The sequence below is a fragment of the Rhinolophus ferrumequinum genome, chromosome 23 (genome assembly GCF_004115265.2).
Source record: "Rhinolophus ferrumequinum isolate MPI-CBG mRhiFer1 chromosome 23, mRhiFer1_v1.p, whole genome shotgun sequence".
Lineage (NCBI taxonomy): Eukaryota > Metazoa > Chordata > Mammalia > Chiroptera > Rhinolophidae > Rhinolophus > Rhinolophus ferrumequinum.
In genome coordinates, this window is record NC_046306.1 from 3742143 (window position 1) to 3766074 (window position 23932).

Here is a 23932-nt window from a genome sequence, read left to right on the forward strand (position 1 = left end):
AGAATGGACTTTCTCATTCAGATCTCCAGATTCAGAACGGAGCGGACAGCAAGGTGAGACCTGGCACCCCATGGAGATGCAGAACATTGTAGTTAGAAGTAAGGAGTTGGGCCACGCTGTGTGGCCTTGGGCCAGTGGCCAAACCTCTCTGAGCACAATTTCCCAGTTCTGTAAAATGGGACTACTTCTCATCAGGTTGTTCGCCTATAAAGTATATGCATGTCAATTATCTGGCCCACAACACATCCTCAATAATTATCAGCCATTCCTCTTCTTAGTAACTCAATATAGCAATCAATCCATGAGCACCGGACTTTGTGGGGATGTTCCTACTTCCAAGAGCAGTACAAGTTCCAAAAGCACCGAATGATGACCGTACCTGGGGCAGCAACGCAGCACCACACACACACCAGACCCTTAATACCCAAACCCTGGCCAGTGGCCTGGGACTTCAGGACGTCCACATTCAGCATAGAAGTCCCGACAGTACAGCCTCAGTCGTGGACAGAACCGCATGCGGTGTTTACAACTATCTGTAATTGTGAATTTGGTATAATTGCCACGAATAATCACAGTTACGCAATTATAAACAATCACCCACACAACTCTCCTCCTGCCCATAAAAGTTACCCCTTTCCGAAGAACATAATAGGTGGCATGGGGCCACCGTCTGCCGGAGGAGCTGGTCCCCATCTCAGTTTCAGCGAGGCCACCTCACATCTCATGCTGTTCTCAGCAATCCACAGAGACCAGAAAAAATGTCATTTTCAGGAAGGGAATTGATAGCTTCTCTCACATCGCCATTTGTGTGAGATCACGCTGTGGCCTCATCCTGCAATTTCTGTTTTCCTGTCTCCTCTGGAGAAGAGGAGCAGCAAGGACAGCTCTGGGAGCCCCGGCTGGGGGTGGAAGTCATTTGAAGGTCTCTTGTAGCCCATGGGAGCCTCACCCAGCTTCTGGTAAGGAATCAAAAGGTGGGGTTCTGTCTCCTGAACCCCAGAGGTGAGCAGTTCACAGACATGGACAAATGGGTCTATAATCACATCAGAGGACAGGCCGGTGGCTTGGATATGCACCCTAGACACAGACCTGTCCCCAAGTCCCCAAGCCTTCCCCAAGGGGACAATCTCCGTCTCTCTCTTCTCTTATTCTCTCTCTTCCTCCCTCTTTCTCATTCTCTTTTTCTCTCTCCCTTTCACTTCCTCTTTTGTGTTCTGGGCATAGATCTGTCCCCAAGTCTCCAAGCCCTTCCCAAAGAGACAATCTTCACCTCTCTTTCCTCTCCCCCTTTCTCTTTCCTTTCCTCTCTTTCTCTCCTCCTCCCGCTTTTTACTTTCTCTTTCCTTTTTTCTTTTTCTTTCCATCTCTTCTCTCTGTATTCTATCTTCTCTCCCTCTCTCTCTCTCTCTCTATTACTGGCAACACAATGAAAACAGACATGGAGATCTACACACCTTCAGCCCCCATCTCCGCCCCACAGCTTTACTTCAGTTATCCAGAAGATCCACGCAGGTAGGAACAATCCCAGTGGTTCTTTCTTTCCCTCCTTCATTCATACATCCAGTAACCTGTGAAGATCCTCCTTTCAGATGTGCACCACCTTTCCGCAAGCCTCGCCTGACACTGGGGGTGCTGCCTGGGGAGGCCCAGGGCCTGGGACGGGGGCAGGGGGTGACCAGTTTGGGGGCATCCAGTCTGTCCCCGCCCCTCCTCCTCCCCCCAGCTGCCTCGCCTCTGAACTGCCACCCTAAACTGACTCATTCAGATGGAAATTGGGGGGTGGTGGCAGGAGGAGGAGTTGGGGAGGGAGGGTGGGGGGAGCCCGCCCTGGTCGGCTCCACACTGTTTGCCTAGATGCTCTTTGGAGCCCAGAGGAGCTAATTACAGAGAGCAGCTGCTGGCTGCTGGGCGCCCCAAGTTGGTCACTTTCACAGCGTTCCCAGGGCTCCACGTTTCTCGACTTTTCCAAGAGTATCTGGAAGGCCCGAATAGAAACTTCCGGGGTGCGGGGACCCAGCGAGGCATAGAAGAGCTTCCCCACTCCCAACCGTCCCCCTTGTCGTTCCAGGTACCAGCCTGGTTAGGGGTGCACTTTGGCGAGAGGAGCGCACCGCTCTGGCTTGACCAGGACAAGAATTGAGCGAGGCCTCATCGCTCGCTGCGAAGACTTTGGGGGAGGCGAGGGGCAGGGTACGGAGGGGGGTCAGCTGGGGGGTCTGAATGGCAGAAGGAGCTGCGCCAGAGGGCTGGGCGCACTGCGCTAGCGCGCGCGCAACGCCGGGGGCGTCTCCACCTCTTCTGGCAAGTTGAACCTATGAGTGCGCAGCTCAACTTACAACTATCAACAGCCGGGAGGGTGAGCGCGTGTGACCGCCAAGGGGGGCGCAGGACCCTGGCAACTTCTACGCAGGACCCCAGCCGGCCGCCAGAGTCTGGGGCTGCCTGAGAGCCCGGCGCCTGCTCCTCCCCTCCACGCACCGTGGAGGCGTCCCAGGGCCGTCCTGCTAGCCCCGACGGGATGCCCGCAGCCATGCTCCCCTACGCTTGCGTCCTGGTACTTTTGGGAGGTAGGTGACACCGTTCCCCCACCGGCTCTATGCCTGAGGTCGGAAGGAGGGAGCTCGCCATCTGACGTCCCCCGAGGGTCCTTGGGCACTGCTGCACGGGCCTGTGCACCGGGTCGGTGATGCTGCGTCCTGAGCGCCCTTCTCCAGCCTCACCTGGCCGGCACCTGCCGCACCTCCAGGCCCTTCCTGGGCCTTGCGCGAGGGACCCGCGTCACCGCGCCAAGTGCGCACCCCTCTGCTCTGCGTGTGCCTGGGGCCTGACCTCCAGGCACTGAGAGTAGCCCCTGGAGAGGGGCTCCAGGAGGACAGGGACCTCCAACATCAGGAGGATCCCAGGCCCACTGAGACCTCCATGGCAAGGTACAAGCCCCAGGTCACTCAGACCAGGGCTGCAGGGTCTGGCCTTACCCACCGAATCCTGCACCTGTGGGTGCTCCGGCCTTGGGTCCTGCAGCAGAGCTGAGGCAGAATTTAGGGGAGGATGCAGTGACGCTGAGCCCAGGCTGCTGCCCAGCAAGCCTGACAGGAGGGTGGGGGATGAGGGTTAGGGGGGTTGGGGGCTGGCCCAGGGACGCCAGGACCCTCTGGTAGAGGAGACAGTGCCTTTTCCAGGACTAACTGCTGTCCCATTGGCTCTTCTTAGGGGGTGGGAATGCGCAAAACTCTACAAATGCCAACTGATCACAGTGTGCCACCACTGGCAAAAATGACAATAACCACCACCATCGTGGAGGTGTGCCCAGCCCCAGACTCACCCCAAGCGCCCTCACATTGTGGAAGGTTAAGAATTCTTGCCCTAGTGTCAGACCACCTTGCTCAGAAGCCCAGGTTAGCTTCGTATCAACCTGTGTGGCCTTAGGCAGACACAGCCATCAGCTCTTAGCCTCTACTTTCTCATCTGTCAAATGGGCTCACAAACCCCTCACGTCTGTCTAGAATTATTGTGAGGAGCACAAGAAGGTGTTCAGAGGGAGCGCTTAGCATGCTGCCTGGCACCAAAGAAGTATACGGCCAACGGCAGCCAAGTGCCAGGGCCATCAGGTCTACAGTAAGACGTGCTGTGCAGCTCTCACCGGGCATTCTCTACCCCATTTACAGGCAAAGAGCAGAGTCAGGGCTGCCTCCCGGAGCACCTCAATCACAGTCTTCTTCCGAACCCCAAATTGGTAAACGCGGTATTTGGAGAAGAGAAGAAAGGGGTCTGAGGGAAGGTCAAGGGAGGGGTTAGCAGTTTGAAGAGTTGCAGATACGTCCATCAAAAGGGTACATTCACCACAGGACTGGCGGTGAGAGGTCACATGGCTACCCATGGCAGAGGAGTCCTCCATCAATGCAAACATGGGCCAACACAGCCCTGTTGGTTGGGTGGGAAGGGCATGGAAAGTAGGAGTGGAAGGGGGCGCTAAGGGGATGGCTGAGAGGAGAACGTCCAGCCGCCCTTTAGGACCTGAGGTGGGAAGGGGAGAGGGAGGAGTGGTGCATCTTTCTGCTCTCCTCCACGTCCTCCCCAAGCTGTTTCATCCCATGGCAATGGAGCAGTCCAGAGCAGTAGGACAGATTACCCCAGAGACCTGCAGTCTTGGTCACAGTGCAGGACTATTGTCCTTGGCAGACCCTGGGCTTCTCGTCATGCCAATAAAATCACTGGACGTTTACATCGCAGATTGCTCCTGCTGCTTTGCTCCTTGGCGACCTTTCGCCACGGCAAGTCAGACCGATTTCACAGGAGAGAAGCCAGGAGCATGACATGGGCCTGAGGCACGTGGGGGAGCCCACCAGCTGGCCCCCGAGTCAGACATAGATGCTAGAGAGGATGGTGACCTGTTCCCGCTGCCTTTGCCATTCGCTGTCCTAGGCCAGGGACCATTTTCCACTGGACACTTTTTTCGAAAGTCCTTTTCACCACTGGCTGCACCACTAGGCAACAAGATCCTTTAGCTTTTAGTGAAAGGAAACAGGTCCCAGTTAATCCTCAGAAACTTACATAATTTAGGTACCTGAGCTGAGGCCTGCCTGAACTTCATGTCTCTAGTTTCCAGAAACTTTGTGAAGGGCACACTAATGGCCCCACCACGTGAATTCACACTGAATACACGTGTGCGTACACACACACACCAGGCTTTCTCAACCTCAGCACCACTGACTTTGTTTTCCCGATCTTTCTCTGTTGTGCGGGTGTCTGTGCACTGTATAATGTTTACAGCATCCCTGGCCTTCTATCTACTACATGTCAAGGTCAACACCTCCTCGGTTATGACAACCAGAAAGGTCTCTGGACAAATGTGCCAAATGTGCCCTGGGAGCAACACTGCCCCTGGTTCAGAACCACTGGTGTGGATACATCAAACTCAAGTGGTAGCTTTTCTGATGAATCTGTCAAAGTCACAGGGTCGGATGGATTTTGTTATTCTTGCTCTGAGCAATCAGGAAAGCAAAGGCACAGTGGGGCCTCAACAAAAACAAAGCAGCTTAGGTAGTTTCTAATTTGGACGTTGATTTTCCCTACTTGCTCTCCCTCCCTCGTGTCTCTGCGTACGTCCTCTTGTTGGATGACAGAGCTGGGCTGTGGCTGAGCGTGGTTAGTCACCACAGCAGCCAACCGTCCTCAGATCCCTGGAATGCCAGATGTGTCCTGGGCCGGTTCTCCAGCTCCCAGCTCTGGTTCGCTCCACAGCAATTTCTGGCTTTTAAAAATCTCCTTACTCAACAAGTTATGCTTGAGGGGGGAAATGAGAAACCACAGCTCCTTTTTCCCCCTCATTTTTGGGGGTCTTATTTCAGTCCTGCTTTTATCTCTAACCATATACTTTGCGATGGCAAGTTATCATTGAGATTAACCAGAACGAAATCACAGGCTACTTCATAATAAATGAGTTGTTGATGTGGGGCTCCGCTTCGAAACTGAGACTAAAAACTGGGGAGAAAATTAAGTACACTGGTCCGAAAATCAAATGTGAATAGAAATCGGTAATTGCATTAGTTATTTAAAACAAAGGAAATTACCAACAGAAATCTCGGCTGCTTCACGGACACTCCTCGCAGAGGGCTCATCGTGGCCAGCTGTTTCACTTATCTTCTGACTGAGGCTGTAATCTCCAAATTTGAAATTACCAGCTCAAGGCAAATACAGCAGCTTTCTTGATTTCAAAACCATCTGGATGGCGAACCAGTTAGAAGCTACTCATGAAGAAATATTTGTGCGACGTATGGGAAGTTAACTATGTTAACGAAAGCTTTTAAGCCAGAATGAGCCTCTGATAAAACTTCCAAGATATGGTGCTTCACCACCAAAATCAGTCTGGAAAATGAAGATCGATGGCCTAATGCAAAGGAAGGGAGGCCACTGAAATCAATTTGAACTTGAGGGCAACTAAGCTTAGCTAGGGGGACGCTAGGGAAGAAACTAAATTTTGAGGTCGGTGCAGGGGGAGGCCATGAGTTGTGGCCAGGAGGTTGGTGTGGTCGCTCCTTAAACCAGCATTGGTTTCAGGAAGCTTTGTGCAAAGCCAGCTTCCAGTCTTCCTTGGATATTCAGAGAGTTTCCAAAAGACCTTGATGCTGGAAACTGTCTGAGACCTCAGAAGCGAAGTGCACAACAGAAGTGGGAGGAAACACTATGTCCCGGGGAATGTCAGACCTTCCAGCTGAAGGGGCACCAGCGGTCCAGTGCGCGCTGAGACAGCCGGGAGCGCCCTCTGTGCGCCCCGAGGTCGGCTGGGCGTGGCTGTATCTAACACATGTTTTCTGGACTACAGAGAGCTGGAGAGCAACATCTTAGGAACTGGACAGACCTGGGTCCCACCCTAGCTTTGTCACCTTCCCATTCTGTGCCCTGGACCCGTTCAGCCTATGTCCCCATCAATGAACTGGGAATGGTGATAGCTCTGGCCTCAAGGGGTGCTAACGGGTTAAATGAGATGCCGCGTAGTCAGTATGTGACATCAAGAGCTCAGTGAACCCTCCGTGCTGTTACTGCAAAGTCCCAGACCTTGAACTAAACTCTCCAGGCCTGGAGAAGAAAGAGGCAGTGCCCTGCTCTCAGCCAGCCCCCCACTCAGCTTGAGTTTGGGCAAGCCATGTGACGTGTGTCTCCTTCGGGCGGGTGCTGCCTTTCCTTCTCCCTCTGGTGTTCTGTGTGCCCTCAAGAGCACTATGACTATTGTCATGATACAACAGCAGTGACTAAATTAATCGTTGTTCCTATGTCGTGAGCCAAGCTACGTCTCGTACACAGTCTCCTGTCATCCTCCCTGGGCCCTGCTGTGGCTGCTGGCATCATCGGTTTCCTTATCTATGAAATGAGAATGATGACGGCACTCACGACAGGGGCCAAAGGAGCTTGGGAAAAGGAAGAATTGTCTAGCAGAGAGGGGGACTCAACTGAGTTTCAACTCACCGAACGTGTATTGGGTGCCTTGTGATGTATGTGCCACTTACCACAATAAGATCTTGAAGACAGAGGAATGAATAAGACAGCTCCCTGCCCTCATGGACGTCAAGGTCAAATAGGACAATTAAATGAGCGACGAAGGACAAGCGTAACGAGTGTGACATGGAGTAGGTCCAGAGGCATGAGCATGGGCTGGGAGGTTAAGGAAGGCCTCCCTAAAAAGGCGACATGCAAGCTGTCACTTGGAAAAGGAAAAAGAGGAGGAATATCCGGGGAGAGGGAGTAGCATGTGCCAAGGCCTGCATGCGAAAGAAAACAGTGATGTGTTCAGAGGCCAGAGAGAAAGCCAGTGGGGCGGCGAGAGAAAGGGGAGCACAAAGGGGGACAAGGTCAGAGGGTGGCAGGAGCACAATCAGGAAGGTCACAGTGGCCTGAGGAAGGAGTGTGACTTTGTGTCAAGGGAATGGAGGGCCCCCTGAAGGGTATTCAGCAGGGCACAAGTAGTGAATCCCCCATCACTGGAGGCATCCAAGAATCAACTGGATGATGTGATGGGTAGCACTGCTAGGGAGTTGCCTGAATATCTCTGATTCTCAGTAGGAGCTGCACCAACTCCGAGTGCCAAGACACGTCCTTTCAACTATCATTTTAGCCGCCCCCCAAATTCAGTGCCTAGTGGCATCCATGATGTCCAACAGGCTGGGCTCAGCATGGCACCTGCACAGCACTTGAGCAGGTCCTGCTATGATCCCCATCTTCCCGCACCCTGGGGGGAGGAGCAGGGCGGATGCACGGCCCCTCCCCAGCCCCCTTCGCGAGGTCACCACAGCTCAGGCTCCTTTTTCCTGATTTTGTCTCCCCACCATCAACACCCGAATCAAAGCAGGGCTATCAACCACTTTCAGGGGGCATTTTTGAGATTTAAAATGCATCTGTCAAGATGTAGACTGGAAGAAAATCCACCATCGAGAGTCACTCACGACCTATGGGACTTGTCCCAGCCAGACCCTCATCCCCACAGACACACGCTGTTCCTCCTCAGAGAAGACAGTGGCCACCAGCCACCAGCACCATGACCCAGTCACACTGAAATCTCTCGGCCTGCTCATCAAGCCTCCCTCCTTTCCACCACAGCCTCCAGACACACACATGCTGTTCCTTTGGCTTAGAACACTGTTCCCTGCCCCCAGGCTCCCCTTCACCTGTAAATTAGGGTGTAAATTCCTCATAGTGGAATTGCTGTGGCAAAATGTGAGTGTTAAATTCTTTCACTAGCCTTTCTTCCAGTGGGGGCACACCAGTCGACTCCCCACAGATAGCCTACGAGAGCACTGGCTTCCTTCATCCTCGCCCCATCCTTACCATGATCCTGCTTTAAAAATCTTGCCAGTCGTGATGCTTGGTTGTTGAGACTAGCATTCCTTTAATTGTGAGCAAAGAGGAATGTCTATTGGTGTTTTGGGGGACCCCTTGTATTGGTTTTCCTATGAGCTGTCTGGTCTTTCCCTTTGCACATTGTTCTATTGGACTTGTTTTTAAACACATCTTTTCTCCTATTGATTTGTCAGTGCTCTTCATATAGAGAAAAGTAGCTGTCTCCCGTCTATGTGGCAGTTTTTCCTAGTTTGCTGCTTGTTCACCCAGCCTTCCTGAAAGATGATGTACTGTTCTTTGCCGCTCACCTTTCCTCCATAGAAGCATGTGCAGTGAGACACAAGCCAGGGGCCTTTTTCCCCAGAGGGGAGACTAGATGGCTAGGTCGTCTCACCATAAGTGACCCCGTGTAGGAGGGGGTGAGAGAGAGAGAGACTTTCCTTGGAGACAGAGACACAGCTCAAGCACTTGCTAAGCGTGTTACACACGTGACCTCACTAGATTCTTCTAAGCTCCCTAAGAACAGCCTCATTTCACAGAAGACAGAAGCAGCAGCCTGCACTCAAGACCATGTAGCCCAGGGGCTGCGATTTGTGGGCCACAGAGCTTCCTGCCTCAACTGGCCGTGCGAAACTTCAGCTCAAAGTTCAGGCAAGGGCCCCTTGGCCTGCTGCCTGTTTGAAAGGACCAGGGTTTAGAGCAAAGTCTGGGCACCAGGACATACGCACACGCTGAGGCATGTGGGCTGACAGTTTACGGAAGGAGACCTAGAGCAGAAGATCACAGAGCAGAGACCACAAGCATGCTAATGAGAACAGCATTTTAAATCCCCAATTAAATGCGAATCTGAGAGCTGCTGAAGAAGGAAGTGTCCATCTGCAAAGGCTGCAGCGTGGGCTGGGCTCTGGAATTCAATTTCCCACATTCAAATTCCAGCTGCTCCACTGACTTCTAATTACTGAATTCCTCTGTGCCTCAGTTTCCTCCTTTGCCAAATAATGTCTATTCCGCAGGCTTGCTGTGAGGACTAGGTGAGATTGCCCATGTGAAAAGCTTAGCTCAGTGCCAAACACAGAGCAGGTGCTTTGTAGATGTCACTCACGTCGTTATTAAGGTGACAGGACACTGCCCTGCGGGTTTCAACTCAGGACCAAGCTACGCTGCTTCTTAAGGGAGGCTGCAAAGCATTCTGGGACATTGGGAGCACAGCTGAGGAGGAAGGGTCAGAAATGGTGGCTAGACAGGAGAATGGGGGCACAGAGGAAGAGAAAGGAGTTGGAAGCCCAAGTTTCTGCTTCCAAAGGCATGAGGGGGTTTGGGTTGCCTCCGCCTGGTGACATACCGAAAGGGCCCGCTTTGGTGGGTGTTTCTGGGAAGTGGAGATTCAAGAAGTCATTTGATCAGCCTACAGTTGGGAGGTGACGGGACAGGGCCAAGCCATATCCGGGGACCCGTGGAGGCAGGGAGGCCAGGAGGCCAAAACTTAAATACCCAACATTAGGCAATGATTTAAATAAATTTTGAAGGAATTACACCCACAAAAAATTATGTATCAAAAAAAATGTTGAATGATATGAGATGATATTTTTGACATAATGTTAGAAACACAGTATATGTGTCTTTGATCTCAATTATGTTTTCATTGGGGGGCATTCTTATTTAAAATGAAAAAACTAGAAGAAAACATAAGAAATGAGTGGTTATCTCTGGGAGGTGGGATTATCGGTGATTTCTCTCTTTATCTTTATATGTTTTCTTCTGTATTTCCTATTGGATCACTTCCATCTGGGGCTGGGGGTCCCAAGGGAAGGGATTGGGTTTGCAGTCTCCCAGACTTGCAACCCCCAAGGTTTGCTAGAGCCTCAGCAGGAGAGGCTGGTTACAGAAGTGAATGAGGCTGGGGCTTGTGAAACCTGACCTGGCTACGGGTTTCGGTCCTGGTGTCAGAAGAGGGATCACCCCAGATGACACCAGAGGTCCTGGGCAGCAGAGAAGCTCTTAGGCAGGCTAGTGTTCCTGGGTATTGACCTGGGGGACAGCAGGGTCCCCACCATACCATCCAGACATTTAGACAGCATCCTGTGCCCTCCCTGCTGCAAGAAGAGGGAGATGCCAAAGGTGCCCTGTCTCCAGTCAAGTGGACGGGGCTTCAGAATGGGGAACTGGAGTCCGGATAGGGTGACTGAGGCCAGACCACAGCTATGAGTGGATCCGTATCATCAACAGCTTATGTCCACTGAGAACCTGCTCTTGTTAGGCACATAGGGGCATTACATTATTTCTTCACAACTGCCTTGTGTTGGGGTACTGCTGTTATCACCGTTTGACACCTGAGGAAATGGAGGCCACGGGGCTAGGATGCTTGGAAAGGGGCAGAGCACTGGCAAGACCGCAGCCTGATGGGCTCCCGGCTGCTCAGGAGTCATCCGGAACATGCGAGATACTGAAACCAGTAAGCCCAGAACTCATGCTTCCCTGGTGGCCCTGAGGCACTAACTGTCTCTCTGCATGGTCAGCCCAAGGGCCAGGGGACTCACTGCCCACCAGAGAGAGGATCCAGGGAAGGTGGGGTCCTTTACCAATGCCAGCGACATCTATTGTGCTACTTGTTGGTCCCATTAGCAGTGGAGCCTGTGCCCTGAAGATTCCCTGGCCCCCTCTTCTGCTTGAAGCAAAGCTGCAGTAGACAAGTGCCGGTTTGCCTGCCTAGGTTCCATGTCTCCTTCCCCGGCTAGCAGCAAAATTCCCCCCCCCTGACTACTCCTGGAGGACTTGTCAATCAAGGGTCCTCTCCTCCACCTTGGGGCTTAAGTCTCAAGCTGAGCAAATAGGATGCTTGCTCCAGGATCTGGAATCTCGTGCAATCACCAAAAGCTAAAATGCATCATGCCCACGGAGGGGGGGCGGGGTGGCCTGGAAAAACTGCAGAGTAGTTCCCACAAACTGGATTCTCAGAGCATCCCTTAGTTCAGTGAGCACCCTTGCCCTTTCACGGAATCCCTTTTTAGCTTCCATGAGTCCGACGTGGTTTCTGTTGCTTGCAACCAAAGCACCTAACCAACATGCCTGCAACGTCCGTTTTTGAGACCCTGCTTTCTGAGTAGTTAGCTGAATAGCGTACAAGCTTTGGTCCCCACTGTTAGCTAACCCCAAAGCTCAATGTGTATTACAAAATCTGAGCTGCCCTCCACAAGCCTCAATATTAAATTATGCAGAAAAAAGGAAGAAAAGCAATAGCTCACACCCAACCCCACTCTTTCCCAAAAATATGCGTAAAAACAGGGAGCAAGACATGAATGTATTGAGCTTGGAATTACCACTGACCACAGCAAAACAAAATTACTTGTTCTTTGAAATATACAATTAGAGTTGTTTTAACATGTGTTTTTGGTGGTTGGGTGTGGTTTCTAGATAGTTTGAAACTTAAGTCTACCGTTTGGCCCATAAGCTTTAACCAAATTCTGATGGGCTACAATTTCCTTAACAGCAACCCACAGTTACTGAAATGAAAACCAACTTGCCAGTGAGCGAGAGCACCTGGGCTTTCATAACGGTCGATGTTTGGACTTATTTTTTCTTCTATGGCCTTACAATGCTTTTGCATTTTCACTGGCCTTTTGCAGAGATTCCATTTACAGCTACCACTGAAATCTTAGAGGAGGTAAGAGCCTCGTGATTGAGCGACTAGCTGCCTTTTCCTGGTAAAGCCCCCCCCCAATCTTTCAGGGACTGTACATGCCTGCATGGGGCAATTCAGAGACATATGTGTTTCTGTCAGTGACGGTGGCTAGGGGCAGCCCGACTTCTGGGAAGTCAGAGTTCCAGGTTACATGTGAAGAGCTAAGTCCATTTCCAGCCAGGGCATTCATTATTGCTGCTGACAGGTGCTGGGGAAGAGAGGTTAGGACCCTGGTTCTCCAGAATCCTATAAGCGCTTCAATGAGGACAGAGAATCACTTGGAATTTGCATATTCATTGCCAGAGAGCTTCTCGGGGTGTTTGAGGCCAGAGCCTCTGGGGGCCATTATTAAGAGGGTGAAACATAGTCCCTGTTTACATAATTTGCTCAGGAAGTTCTTTTCTTTTTTTATCCTGCTTAATTTAAGTACAAAGACAAACTTCTTTCTCTCTCTACTCCCAATTCTAGTTTAGGAAAAGCTTAAGTGAATAAGCGCGTACTTACGATGTTTTTAGGTAACTTCCACTCAGGCAGGAATGTTTCTTCATTCGCGTATTCCGTGCTTCGGCGGGCATTCAGTGGGCGCCTGCCGTGTGCCAGGCAGTCTTCTATACCCTGAGGACACAACCGTGAATACAGTGGGCCTGGTGGGGCTTGCCCTCTAGCGGGGTGAGGAGAAGTGGGAGCACCAAGACTAAGCAGGAAAACAAACAAATGAGAAAATGACCGATGACGAAAACACTATGAAATGAAGAAAAGAAGGGGCTGGGGGGGGCTGCCAGGTGAGGTGCCCTTGGAAGGGGCTCCTCTCCAAGGCGGTGACATGGGAGTGCGGCCCTAACACAGAAGTCACTTGGGCTGGTTGAAGAAATTGAAGGCGCATCAGAATGGCTGGCACAGGTCAGAGGGGTGAGCAAGCCAGCTCGTCCTACGTCCAAGATCAGCTTCACAGGTACCAGGAAGTTTAGGACTTGAATGTACCTTTTGGGGGGACACAATTCAGCCCACAACAGGGGGTAAAGAGATGACTCCCAGATACCTGGTATTAGGGGGATGATGGGACTTGGGGAGGGGGACGAGCACTGTGACGGCTGAACTGCCGTGACAGGAGGTGCTGTCTGCGCCACAACTCCAGCCAAGGGCCCCCGTGGGGGCTGTGCCCACCCACAGAGTTGCCTTTTTCTAACTTGCTTTCTAACTTTCTACCTGGCCTTACGGGCTAGCTGTAACCCATATGAAGGGACTGGGTTGGAGGTAGAGGAAATCAAGAATTGTGCATGGCTGGGTTGGGCTTAAGATATCTGAGAGCAGAGATGTTTGTAGTTATGTTATTACTCATAGAAGGCTACTGTCTGCAACTAAAGTCACGGCCCCTCCTGCACAGACCTCAGAGGTGGCTGCACAGCTGTGTGAACAGCAGCCACAAAATCCTAATGCAGGTGGTGGACACTCCAGGAGGGTGGGCCACTCCCCACATTGTGTCCTAATTAGTCGAGCAGGTAGAGGAAATGAGGACTTTGAGGGCTCTGAAGCCCAAGTGGGGGACCAGCCACCCAGATGGACACGTGTTGGAGACGAGACTCCCAGGAAGGGGTTAGAGACGTGAGAGTGGTGCCCAGGGGCAAGAGCAGTGGCCGGTGGCTGCGGATGGCCTCCAGCGGGGGTGACCGCAGCCTGCGGGGGGGCAGCCTCCAAAGCAGGGTGTCATGCAGGGATTCTGGTCCCGCTCCTCGCACACGAACACAGGACACCGTGAGGCCAAAAAGGAACACCCACGGAGCCATAGATAGGGGAGTCATACCACTATAGTCTCGCTGGCGGCTGGGTTGGAGACACAGGAAGCAGGAGCCACACGATCTGCAACCTGCCGTTCACTTCTCTGCCAACCAACTCACCCCCGCATAGCCACGGCAGTTATATCAGGGGCTAATGGCTAACCAGTAACAGCTGCTGGCCAACTAGTCACAGCTGACGGCCATCTACTACCCGAGCCAGCACCTTTCCACGTGAGGCCGAGAGCCTGGAAACTGCTCTGGGGGACTCTGTCCCCACACAGGGGCTTTGGCCCAAAGGAGGAAGAGGCATGTTCTGCAAACAGCTCTAGCTTAGGACCTGCCATCAGGGAGGCTGACATTCAGGTGGAGACCAGAGTATGAGGGACGGGATGCATGGGTCCGGCTGGTCTCTGGGTCCAGCTGGAACGTGGGTGGCCAGCAAAGATCGATTCTCCTAAAACTCCTTCTCCAGCCCTGTTGGCCCCGGAAGACCCTCTTCCTGGTCCAATGAGTCCTTATCAGCTTTCACCTAGACCAGTGGTACGTGGCCTTTTCCTCTGGCACAAGGGCCAATGCAGGAAATCCAAGGATATACACAGAATCCTCTTTTTTTTTAAAATTTTTCCCTTCGAGAAATGATATCCTTGTTAATCAGGAAATGTGACATCTGAAATTGCACTTAAGCATCCTTTAATAGGTTCCCAATTACTGAAGGGGTTCATTTCGGAGCTAAAATTTCAGCAGCACCACAACGGGCTTATACCAGGCTCTGATTACAATGCCGCCCCTCTGAACAAATTTCATTATTGAGCAAGACACTTCTGAAGCTAGTCGACATTGTCTTTGCTTGGCTGACCTTGTACGCTATTGAATTGGAAAATGTGGTTTGTATTGTAAGGCCTCTTAATAATTTTTTTTTTTTTTGGAAACAAGGGACTTTTCCACTGCAAATGAGACAAAGAACACCATATTTAGCACAAAGAACGCCTCAGTCTATTTTGAAACATAATTTTCATTAGCCAGGTTTTTCACCGTAACAGGATTTTAAATTTTATTTTAAAAACAGCCTCCCTCCACCCACAACACATATTTATGTATATTCCTTCGTAGAAAGAGGTCTGGAAAGATACACAAACTAATAATAACCGTTGCTGCTGAGAAGGGGAGAGGGGGGTTGGGGAGGGCGCTACAGGGGATTTGCTTCTCTGCACTGCATCCTTTCATAATAGAATATGTTATTAGAAGCTGCAGAGGATCCTGCGTCCCACCAGCAGGGTCAGCTGGGGTGTTAGGTGTTGCATTGTGCCGTCCCCCCAAAAGTCTGTAGGTTGAAGTCGTAACCCCCGGTACTTCGAAAGGTTACCTTATTTGCAACTCGCGTCCTTACTTAAGGGATGGAGTTAAAATGAGGTCGTTTAGGTGGGTCCTCATCCAGGAGGACTGGTGTCCTCATCAAAAGGGGAAACATGGACTCAGACTCCTCAGAGGGAAGCTGATGTGAAGATAGGAAGAAGACGGCCATGTGCACAAGCCAAGGAGAGAAGCCCCAGAAGGAAGCAGCCCTGCCAGCCCCTGGATCTGGGGCTCCCAGGCGCCCATGTGAGACAATCCATTTCTGTTGCTTAAGTCTCCCCAGCCTGCGGGGCCTTGTTGTGGCCACCCCAGGAATCTCCCAGAGTAAGATACGAGTGGCTCAGTTTCCACCTCTGTGAAGTAGGCTGTCTGGTGGACCCAAGTGGGGCACCGAGCGGTGGATGTGACCATCCACGGGTGCGGCCCTCTTGCTCCTCTCCTGCCCCCTCCAGCCTCCACTCAAGCCGAGCTCCCACCTGCCCCCCACCACCAGCCCTGGATCAGCCGGTTGCACGGGGTGGCAGGGGAGGGACAAAGCGATTTCAGAGGGATTATTAGCATGCCATCTCACTGCCACTGGCCCCTTCCAGACTGCCTGGCGCATTTCCCATGTTCCGCCCTCGAAAAGGCACTGCTGAGACCTTGGCACTGCGTGGCAGGCCTCCTGTACCCCCCTAAGAGCCTACAACCTGTTCAAAGGGATCCCTCTGGGCCCAGCTGGGCAGCCCCGCGGACGCCCCCCTCCCCCTATGGCCAGCCTGTCTCAGCGGAAATGTTTCTTTGTCCTGTTCCCGCCTGGTGCTGAGGGGCCTGCTCTGTGGGTGGTAAACTGGGGCATGCCCCACCCTGGGGCACACGCCTCTCTAGACACCACCCAGTGACGAGTTATCTGGGGTCCAGCTCCCGGGCAGGGCTGGGAACCCCTCTGGCACCGTGACGTGTCCTGTTCCACTCCGTGTCTCCCCATGTCTGACCCAGGGCTGGGCACAGTTCAGTGCTAAATAAAGCGATGACTGCAAACACTTTTCTTTTCAGGATTCAGAAAACCAACCTGCACTCATTAACCTTGGGGGACGCGGGACTGAATAGAAATGCCCCTTGCCACATCTGCTCATAAAGGCAGTCAGCAAGAGCAGGCATCGCTGCCGTCCACAGCGTGCCAGGCCTCGTGCCACCCTCTGTCACTTGGCCTCACTGCCAGCACTGGGAACGTGATGTGGCCATGTCAGCTCCAGGCTGAGGGTGAAGAAACAGAGGTTGGGGTGGGGCGCCAGGGACCCCTGGTGACACAGGCAGTGAGTAACCTCATTGCTGGGGGTCCCGGCCCAGTGCAGGGAGGTGACACTCCTGCGCTGCTGAGGGTCCCGTCAGCAGCTGAGGATGTAGGAGTGGGTTGGGACCTCTGGCTAGGAGCCCACACAGTCCTTGTTCCGTGTTGCGACAGAAATCACACACAAACGCAGATTGGGCTTCTCCTACATGGCAGGCACCACACGAGAAGCACTTCACTTGTGCTACCCCTTCCCCCATTGTACAGATGAAGAAACTGAGGCTCATGGGGAACAGCACCAGCATCTCACTCCACGTCGCACACCTGGAATCCAACCCAGATTCGTCTGGTCCAGCCTGGGCTCCAGCCACAGGGCACCATGGTCGTGGTCCCTGCCTTCTAGGGGCCTCGGGTACAAGGGAGGGTGAGACCTAGTGTGTACAGGGGAGAAGCAAGCCCCCAGCAAGGAAGTTAGCGCATGTTCATGGTTAGGTGACACAATGTCCCTCCCCGGCCCGGTGATGTCCTGATAAGATCTCAGTTCTTTCACAGATGTATCTACAGGGGAGCAGGCTTTGTGGGTGCGTGGCCTAGGCAATCACACGGGGCCACCCTCAGAAGAACCCTGCCCTAAGTTTAGTGCTCTGCTGCCACCATCTTGAAATTCTAAATAGTTTCCAAACAAGGGCTCTGCTTTTTCAATTTGTACTGGGCCCTGCAAATCATGTAGCTGGTCCTGGTGGCCAAGGATTCTTGTGTGATCCTGGCAGGTACGGCATCCAGCTTGGCAGAGACAAGCTGAGTGAGACAGAGCTGTCCCAGCCCTCCCCACGCTCACAGTCAGGGGAAGAAGCACGTGATGAATGAGTGCCCTGATCTATACTAACTGTAGTCAGTGCTGGGGGTGGGGGAAGGGGGAGGAGTAGGACCAGAAGCCCCATTGCTCCCTAGGGAGGCAGTGGAGGGGGACAGCAGGCTCTAGGGGGCACTGGAGGCCCAGCTTGAGACAGGGTCATGGGGAAGTTCTCACTGAAGAGGTGACACTTGAGCAGAAGAAGGAGAATGAGCCAGAAGGCCCTAGAACAGGGAACTGCAAGTGCAAAGGCCCTGGGGTGAGTACAACCTGGGTGTCAGTCATTTCAGCCATAACAAAATATCACAGACTGGGCGGCTTCAACAAGAAACAGTTTTGGAGCTTGGGAGGCCCGAGATCAAGGTGCAACCAAATTCTAGGTCTGGTGAGGGCCTGCTTCTTGGTTTTCCTTCCTGCTGGGTCCTCACATTGCCGAGAGAGAGGGCTCAAGTCTCTTCCTCTTATAAGGACACTAATCCCATCAGGGGGCCCCACCCGCATGACCTCATCTAACCCTAATATCGCCTAAAGACACCCCCTCCAAATGCCATCACACTGGGGAGTAGGGCTTGGACCTGTGGATTTGGGGGAGACACCCATTCGGTCCACAGTACCGGGTATGATACAAGAACTGACAGCACGTCAGTGTGTGTGGTATGCAGAGTGCTGGAGAAAATGGTAAGAGAGGACTCACAGGCAAAGACTGGATTTTGTCGGACTTTGAAGCGGGAAGGGTTCTAAACAGGAGTGATTTGGTCAAATGTACACTTTTGTTACATCACATTTGATAACTACAAAACTATGTGTACTTTGAAACATAATGTAAAATGGACACCTGTGAACCCATCCCTCACACATAAGAACTAGAACACTGGCAGCGTCTTCATCCACCCACCCATATTGTTGTGTTGATCCTGTCCTTGCTTTGTTCCAGAGTATGTGTGCCCTGGGTGTATGTTTTAGCTGTGCTTACTCTTGAACTATATACAAGTTGTTGCATACTCTTAGCTTTTCTCCTGAACTGACTCGGGTCGCTCCGTGCTGTGTTTCTAAGGTGTGTGCAGGCTGTTGGGTGTGGCTGCAGTTCGTCAATTTTCACTGCTGTGTAATATTCCAATACGTGAAGATGCGGCAGGTTCTTTTTCTGTTCTTCAGTCTGTGATCATTCCATCTGTTTCCAGCTCTGCTATTATAAGCAAGGCTGTTACCAACATCCTTGTAACTGTCACCGGGTACACGTGTGTGAGAGTTACAAAATCAGAGCCGTGATCTATTCGTGGGTCAGGAGATCATGTTTGTGAAGCCCAGACAGTGAACAAGAAGAGACTGCTGCAGAGTGTATATCTCATAGTGAGAGCCAAGATTACTTCCAGAAACTTCTGTTTCCATTATACGCATGTGTATGCAGGAGTGTGGGCATTCACATGCAGGTGTGCATATCAGATGTTGATGTCAAAGTGCATTTCTGTGAGTCACAGAAAATGTTCGTAAGCCACTGGTCTCATGTTGTAAACTTTCATAAAGTTAATTTACAAGAAATGTTCTACGAAGTGGTTACCCCAATTTATGCTCCCACCAACAGGGTTCCCACTAACCTTCCCCTATATTTGCTATTTTGGGAATTCATAGTTTTTGATAATCTAATGAGTATAAAAATGTTACCTCATTGGGCTTTAATTTGCATGGCCGTGACTACTCATGGGTTTGAATATCTCTACATAGCGTCGTTTACCATTCTGTCTGTCTTCTCGGAAATTCTGGCTTGCGTCCTGTGCCCAGTTTTCTACTGCTTTGTTGGTCTTTTCCTTAAGATTTGTAGGACTTTACACACTCTGTGTATTAATCCTTACTGGCTACACGGGCTGTGGGTGTCTTCTGGTTTGTGGCTTTCCTTTTCATTCTCCTTATGGTGTCTTTTGAGTCACGGAAGTTCCTCGTTTTAATGTAGCCATATTTATCAGCCTGTCTTCCCATGCTAACACTTTTTGCATTTTGTTTCCCTTTTTTTTTTTCCCGCTATCTTGAGATCATAAAGATATTCTACATTTTCTTCTAAACGCTTTAGCATTTTGCCGTTTACATTGAAGTCTTTTATCAATTGAAAATTGATTTGGGGGTATGGTGTGAGGAAGGGGTCCAATTTCTTTTCCTTTTCTACATGGATAGCCAACGGTCCTGGCCCTATTTATTAAACAGCCATCTCTTCCCAACTGATCATCAGGTCTGACGCACATCAAGCTTATACATTCGAGGAGTCAGTATCTGAGCTCCTATTCATTCCTTTGGTCAATTATTTAGCTCTTCACAGAATACACAATCTTACAATCACTCTAGTTCTCAATAAATCTTGATCTCTGATACAGCCCACCCCCCACACCTTATTTTTTCTTCAATTCTGACATCTTTGCTCTTACATATAAATTGTATAACCATCTTGTCAAGATCCTAAAAAAAATAAAATGAAATAACCTGCTGGGATTTTGACTGGAATACATTGCCTGTGGATCAGTTTTTAGAGAACTGCCATCTCTTGATCCTTCCTGTCCACGGTATATCACTTCATTTACGTATACCTTCTTTAATGGCTTTCAATACATTTTGATAATTTTCTCCAAATATGTCTTGCTTACTTTTATTAGATTTCTTCCCAGGTACCTTATACTTTTTACCACTATCGTAAATGGTATCTCCCCCCTCCATCTGTTGCTGTTCCAGAATGTAATTCATTTTTGTCCAGTGATTTCTTTTATCCAGCCATCTTGCTAAACACTCATTGTTTCTAATAAATGTTCTGTAGATTTGGAGTTTCGTACATCGATAATCATATCATCTACAAATAGTTACAACTTTATGTCTTTTCTAATTCTTATTCCTTTTATTTCTTTTTCTTATCTTACTGTTAGGACCTTCAGTAAATGTTGGAAATAATCGGCGTTCATTTTGTGATGGTGGATGCCACCTTGTTCTTGATCTCAAAAGTTCGGTTTTTCACCAGGAAGCATTATTATTTAATGTAGGGGTTTCGGTAATGCCCTTATTCAGCATAACGATATTTCAAACTATTTCTCTTTTGATACAAATTATTTAAAATGGTGAATGTGTACGGAATTTTATCAACTGCTTTTCCTGCATCTATGAGTTGATTGTATGTTTTTCTGTTTTAATCTGTGAATGGATGACGTTTATAGATTTTTTTAATATTAAACACTCTTGCATTATTGGGATAGACCCAACATGGACACACTGCATGATCTTGTTTATAAACTACTGTACTCCACTCACTAATATTTTATTTAGGGCCTTTGCAACCATGTCCATACGTGAGATTGTCCTGTAACTTTTCCTTTCTCATGCCGTCTTTAATTTTCCTCCCTTACACTGTCCTCGAAAAGCTTTTGGGATGAGGGTAAAGGGGATCAAATATATGGTGATGAAAGGAGAATTGACTCTGGGTGATGAACACACAATGGGATTTATAGATGATGTGATACAGAATTGTACACCTGACATCTGTGTAATTTTACTAACAATTGTCACCCCAATAAACTTTAAAAAAAAAAAAAAAAGAAAGAAAAGCTTTTGGGTCTCTCTTTCATGAGGGTCCTCTCAAAAGCTGGAGGCGGGCAGGGTCCCTAACAATGTGCTCATATGGACATCAATTTTTGTAGACATCGAAAATATTCGTAATGGTAACATATTCTACCATTAGTCAGTCAGAGGACAGTCTCCTCCACTCTTTCTCTGGCTCTTTCCACTCTGACTTCCGTCCATCACATTGCTTCTTGCTGTCAGTGGTGAAGTGACCACAGGCATTTGAGGTATCCAGCTTAAGTCGGAAGATATGTTTGTGTGTTTTGCAGCCACTTCCATGTGTAGTTATGTTACCGCTCCCTGAGCTGTTGTGGGACTGGCTCCCAGGAACGCTCTCGCCTCTCACGGAACTACCTACCTACCCACTGTCATGACATGAAAGTACATTTGAATTTGTCCTCTGGCACCAGTCACCAAAACCGTGTGGGTAGAGGAGAGACAGGGCATCAAATATACAGAGGCAGAGCGAGTCCCTGGGACGATACCTGACATCTCACAACTCATATGTGAGAGAAAGGTGACAGAGGTTTTCCAAAATTTGATAACAACCTCCAGAATATGTGACAGTATAACAATAAGTTGTGGAGCCGGAGAAAAAACCTTCTCTAATTGTCAGTCACTGAAATTATCTTCAGTCAACAAAGGCAAAAGAAAGAATAAATGGGCTTTGTACTTCTGCCTTAGAAAATGAAAATACAAAGTCTTTGTCCAATGAAGAGGCAAAGAAACTACACAACACAAAAAATGCAAGAAGAATCTGTTGTAGAAGATTCAAGCACATCGATTAATAAATGTATTTTCACTTTTTGCTTAGCTCTAAGTTCTATAGTTTTTAAACTTTGATTTCTTCATTGATGCTTGAGTGTTTTAGAAGTTTTTTCAATTTCCAAATGCATAGAATTTTTTTTAATGTTTTTATTTATGACTTGTAATTTAGTTTCATTGTGGTAAAAAAATGTGGCCTGGATGATACCAATTCTTTGAATTTGTTGATACTTATATGATGGCCAAGTATAGGGTTGGCTTTTGTATACGCTGCGTGTGTGCTTGGAAAGAATGTGAATTCTCTAATTACTGGGCACAGTATTATATATATATGTGTGTGTATATATATGTATATATACACACACACACATATATATTATATTATATATCTATTATATATACACATATACACACATAATATATGCAACATATATGTAATATATAATATATGCAATATATAATACATGTAATGTATATATTTGTCTGTGTAGATATATTTACATAACACACATACTTCCAAGGCTAGACAATTAAATTCCCGAAGTCATCCTAGAAAAAATGCTACACACCTCAATGCTGAATATCACTACGGTCACCTTCCAAGTACCCCCCTTGGGAAGCTATACACTGACGCCAGTGCCCAGTCCACCCTTCAAAGCAATTTTGGAACTCTTTTGTTAGAATGGCCATCAGAGCTGTCATCGTACTACCCTTGGTATCCTGAATGTCATCAAAATGTCTTCCTTTCAATATTTCCTTTATCTTCCGGTAAAGAAAGAAGTCATTGGGGGCCAGATCAGGTGAATAGGGAGGGTGTTCAAATACAGTTATTTGTTTACTGGCTAAAAACTCCCTCACACACAGTGCCGTGTGAGCTGGTGCATTGTCGTGATGCAAGAGCCATGAATTGTTGGCGAAAAGTTCAGGTCGTCTAACTTTTTCACGCAGCCTTTGCAGCACTTCCAAATAGTAAATTTGGTTAACTGTTTGTCCAGTTGGCACAAATTCATCATGGATAATCCCTCTGATATCAAAAAAAGATTAGCAACACCGTTGCAACAAGTTCGCGAACTTAATTGTCAGACCGCGTATGCACATGTGCACATACATGCATGTGTGCACACACATATATGAAATGAATTACATTGGCTTATTGTGTTTTAAAATCTTCTGCATCATTACTGATATTTTGTCTGCTTGACCTGTAAGTAATTGAAAGAGTTGTGCTAAAATCTCTCATTATGATAATGGATTTGTCAATTATCTCCCTATATCTATAACAATTTTTGCTTTGTATATTTTGATGCTATTTTATGGTCACTTATTCCTGACAGATTAGATCTTTTATAGAGTGACCTCTATCCTTAATAATGCTTTAAACAGTGTATCCTGTTTTATCTGATATTAGTTTCCTTTTCTTTATTATTTGTTAAATGTTTTTCAATCCCTTTACTTTCAAATTTTCTGTGTCCTTATGCTTCAAATATGTAAATAACATATAGCAGGAGTTTTAAAAATTCAATTTGACAATGTCTGTTATAACTGGCAAGTAAATCACATTTGTTTTAATCATCCTTCATTTTCTACAATTGTGCTTTTTATGCTTTTTCCTCCTTTTCTTTTTTTTATATGTATATATATATATATTTAAGGGATTAGTTGGGTTGTGTTTATTCCTATTACTTTTATCCCCTCTCTTCTGGTTTAGAAGTTATACAATACCTCTATTATTTTAGTGGCTAGATCTGAAATTATAACATCTTCATATCTTAATGCTTTTCCTGATAATGAAGAGTTTAGAATACTAATCTAATTATTCCTCTCCCAAATTACATGCTACTGTTTTCCAGTACTTTAATTCTTTCTTTTTGTTTACCCCACAAAGTTAGAGATTATCATTTTATTCTTTTTTTGATTTACACCATTTTCAAATTCTTTGCTCATTATAACTTCTTAAAAATCAGACCTTCCTTCTTCATAAAGTCCTTTGTGTAGAAAGTCACTTAATCTAGTGTTAAACACTCTCAGTATTGTTTATCTGAAAATGTCTTTGTTTTATCTTTGTTCTTGAAGGTTATTTGACTCGGCACAAAAATCTAGGTGACAGCTCTTTTCTCTTATTTTTATCTTTGGTGTTATGCAAGTTCAAGTGTTGATTGATTTTTATTAACCCTGCTTGGACTCACTGCCCTTCCTGGCACCAGTGATTTGGTGTCTTTTATCACTTCTAGAAAATTATCAGACATTTTTTCTTCACCTATTGCTTCTCCTCTACTCTTTCTTTTCTCTTCTTCTGGGAGACTTTATCATTATGG

At 48.6% G+C, this 23932-nt stretch overlaps 1 protein-coding gene across 1 annotated transcript in view; it reads left to right on the forward strand.

The window, feature by feature from the left end:
* The first annotated feature begins 2292 nt into the window (after positions 1 to 2292).
* APCDD1L (APC down-regulated 1 like) overlaps positions 2293 to 23932 on the forward strand; it is a 46235-nt gene continuing 24595 nt past the window's right edge. Inside the window, exon 1 of the mRNA XM_033095004.1 lies at positions 2293 to 2567. Coding sequence (XP_032950895.1) covers positions 2519 to 2567 — 49 coding nt within the window. The 5' untranslated portion in view covers positions 2293 to 2518. The remainder of the gene's footprint in view (positions 2568 to 23932) is intronic.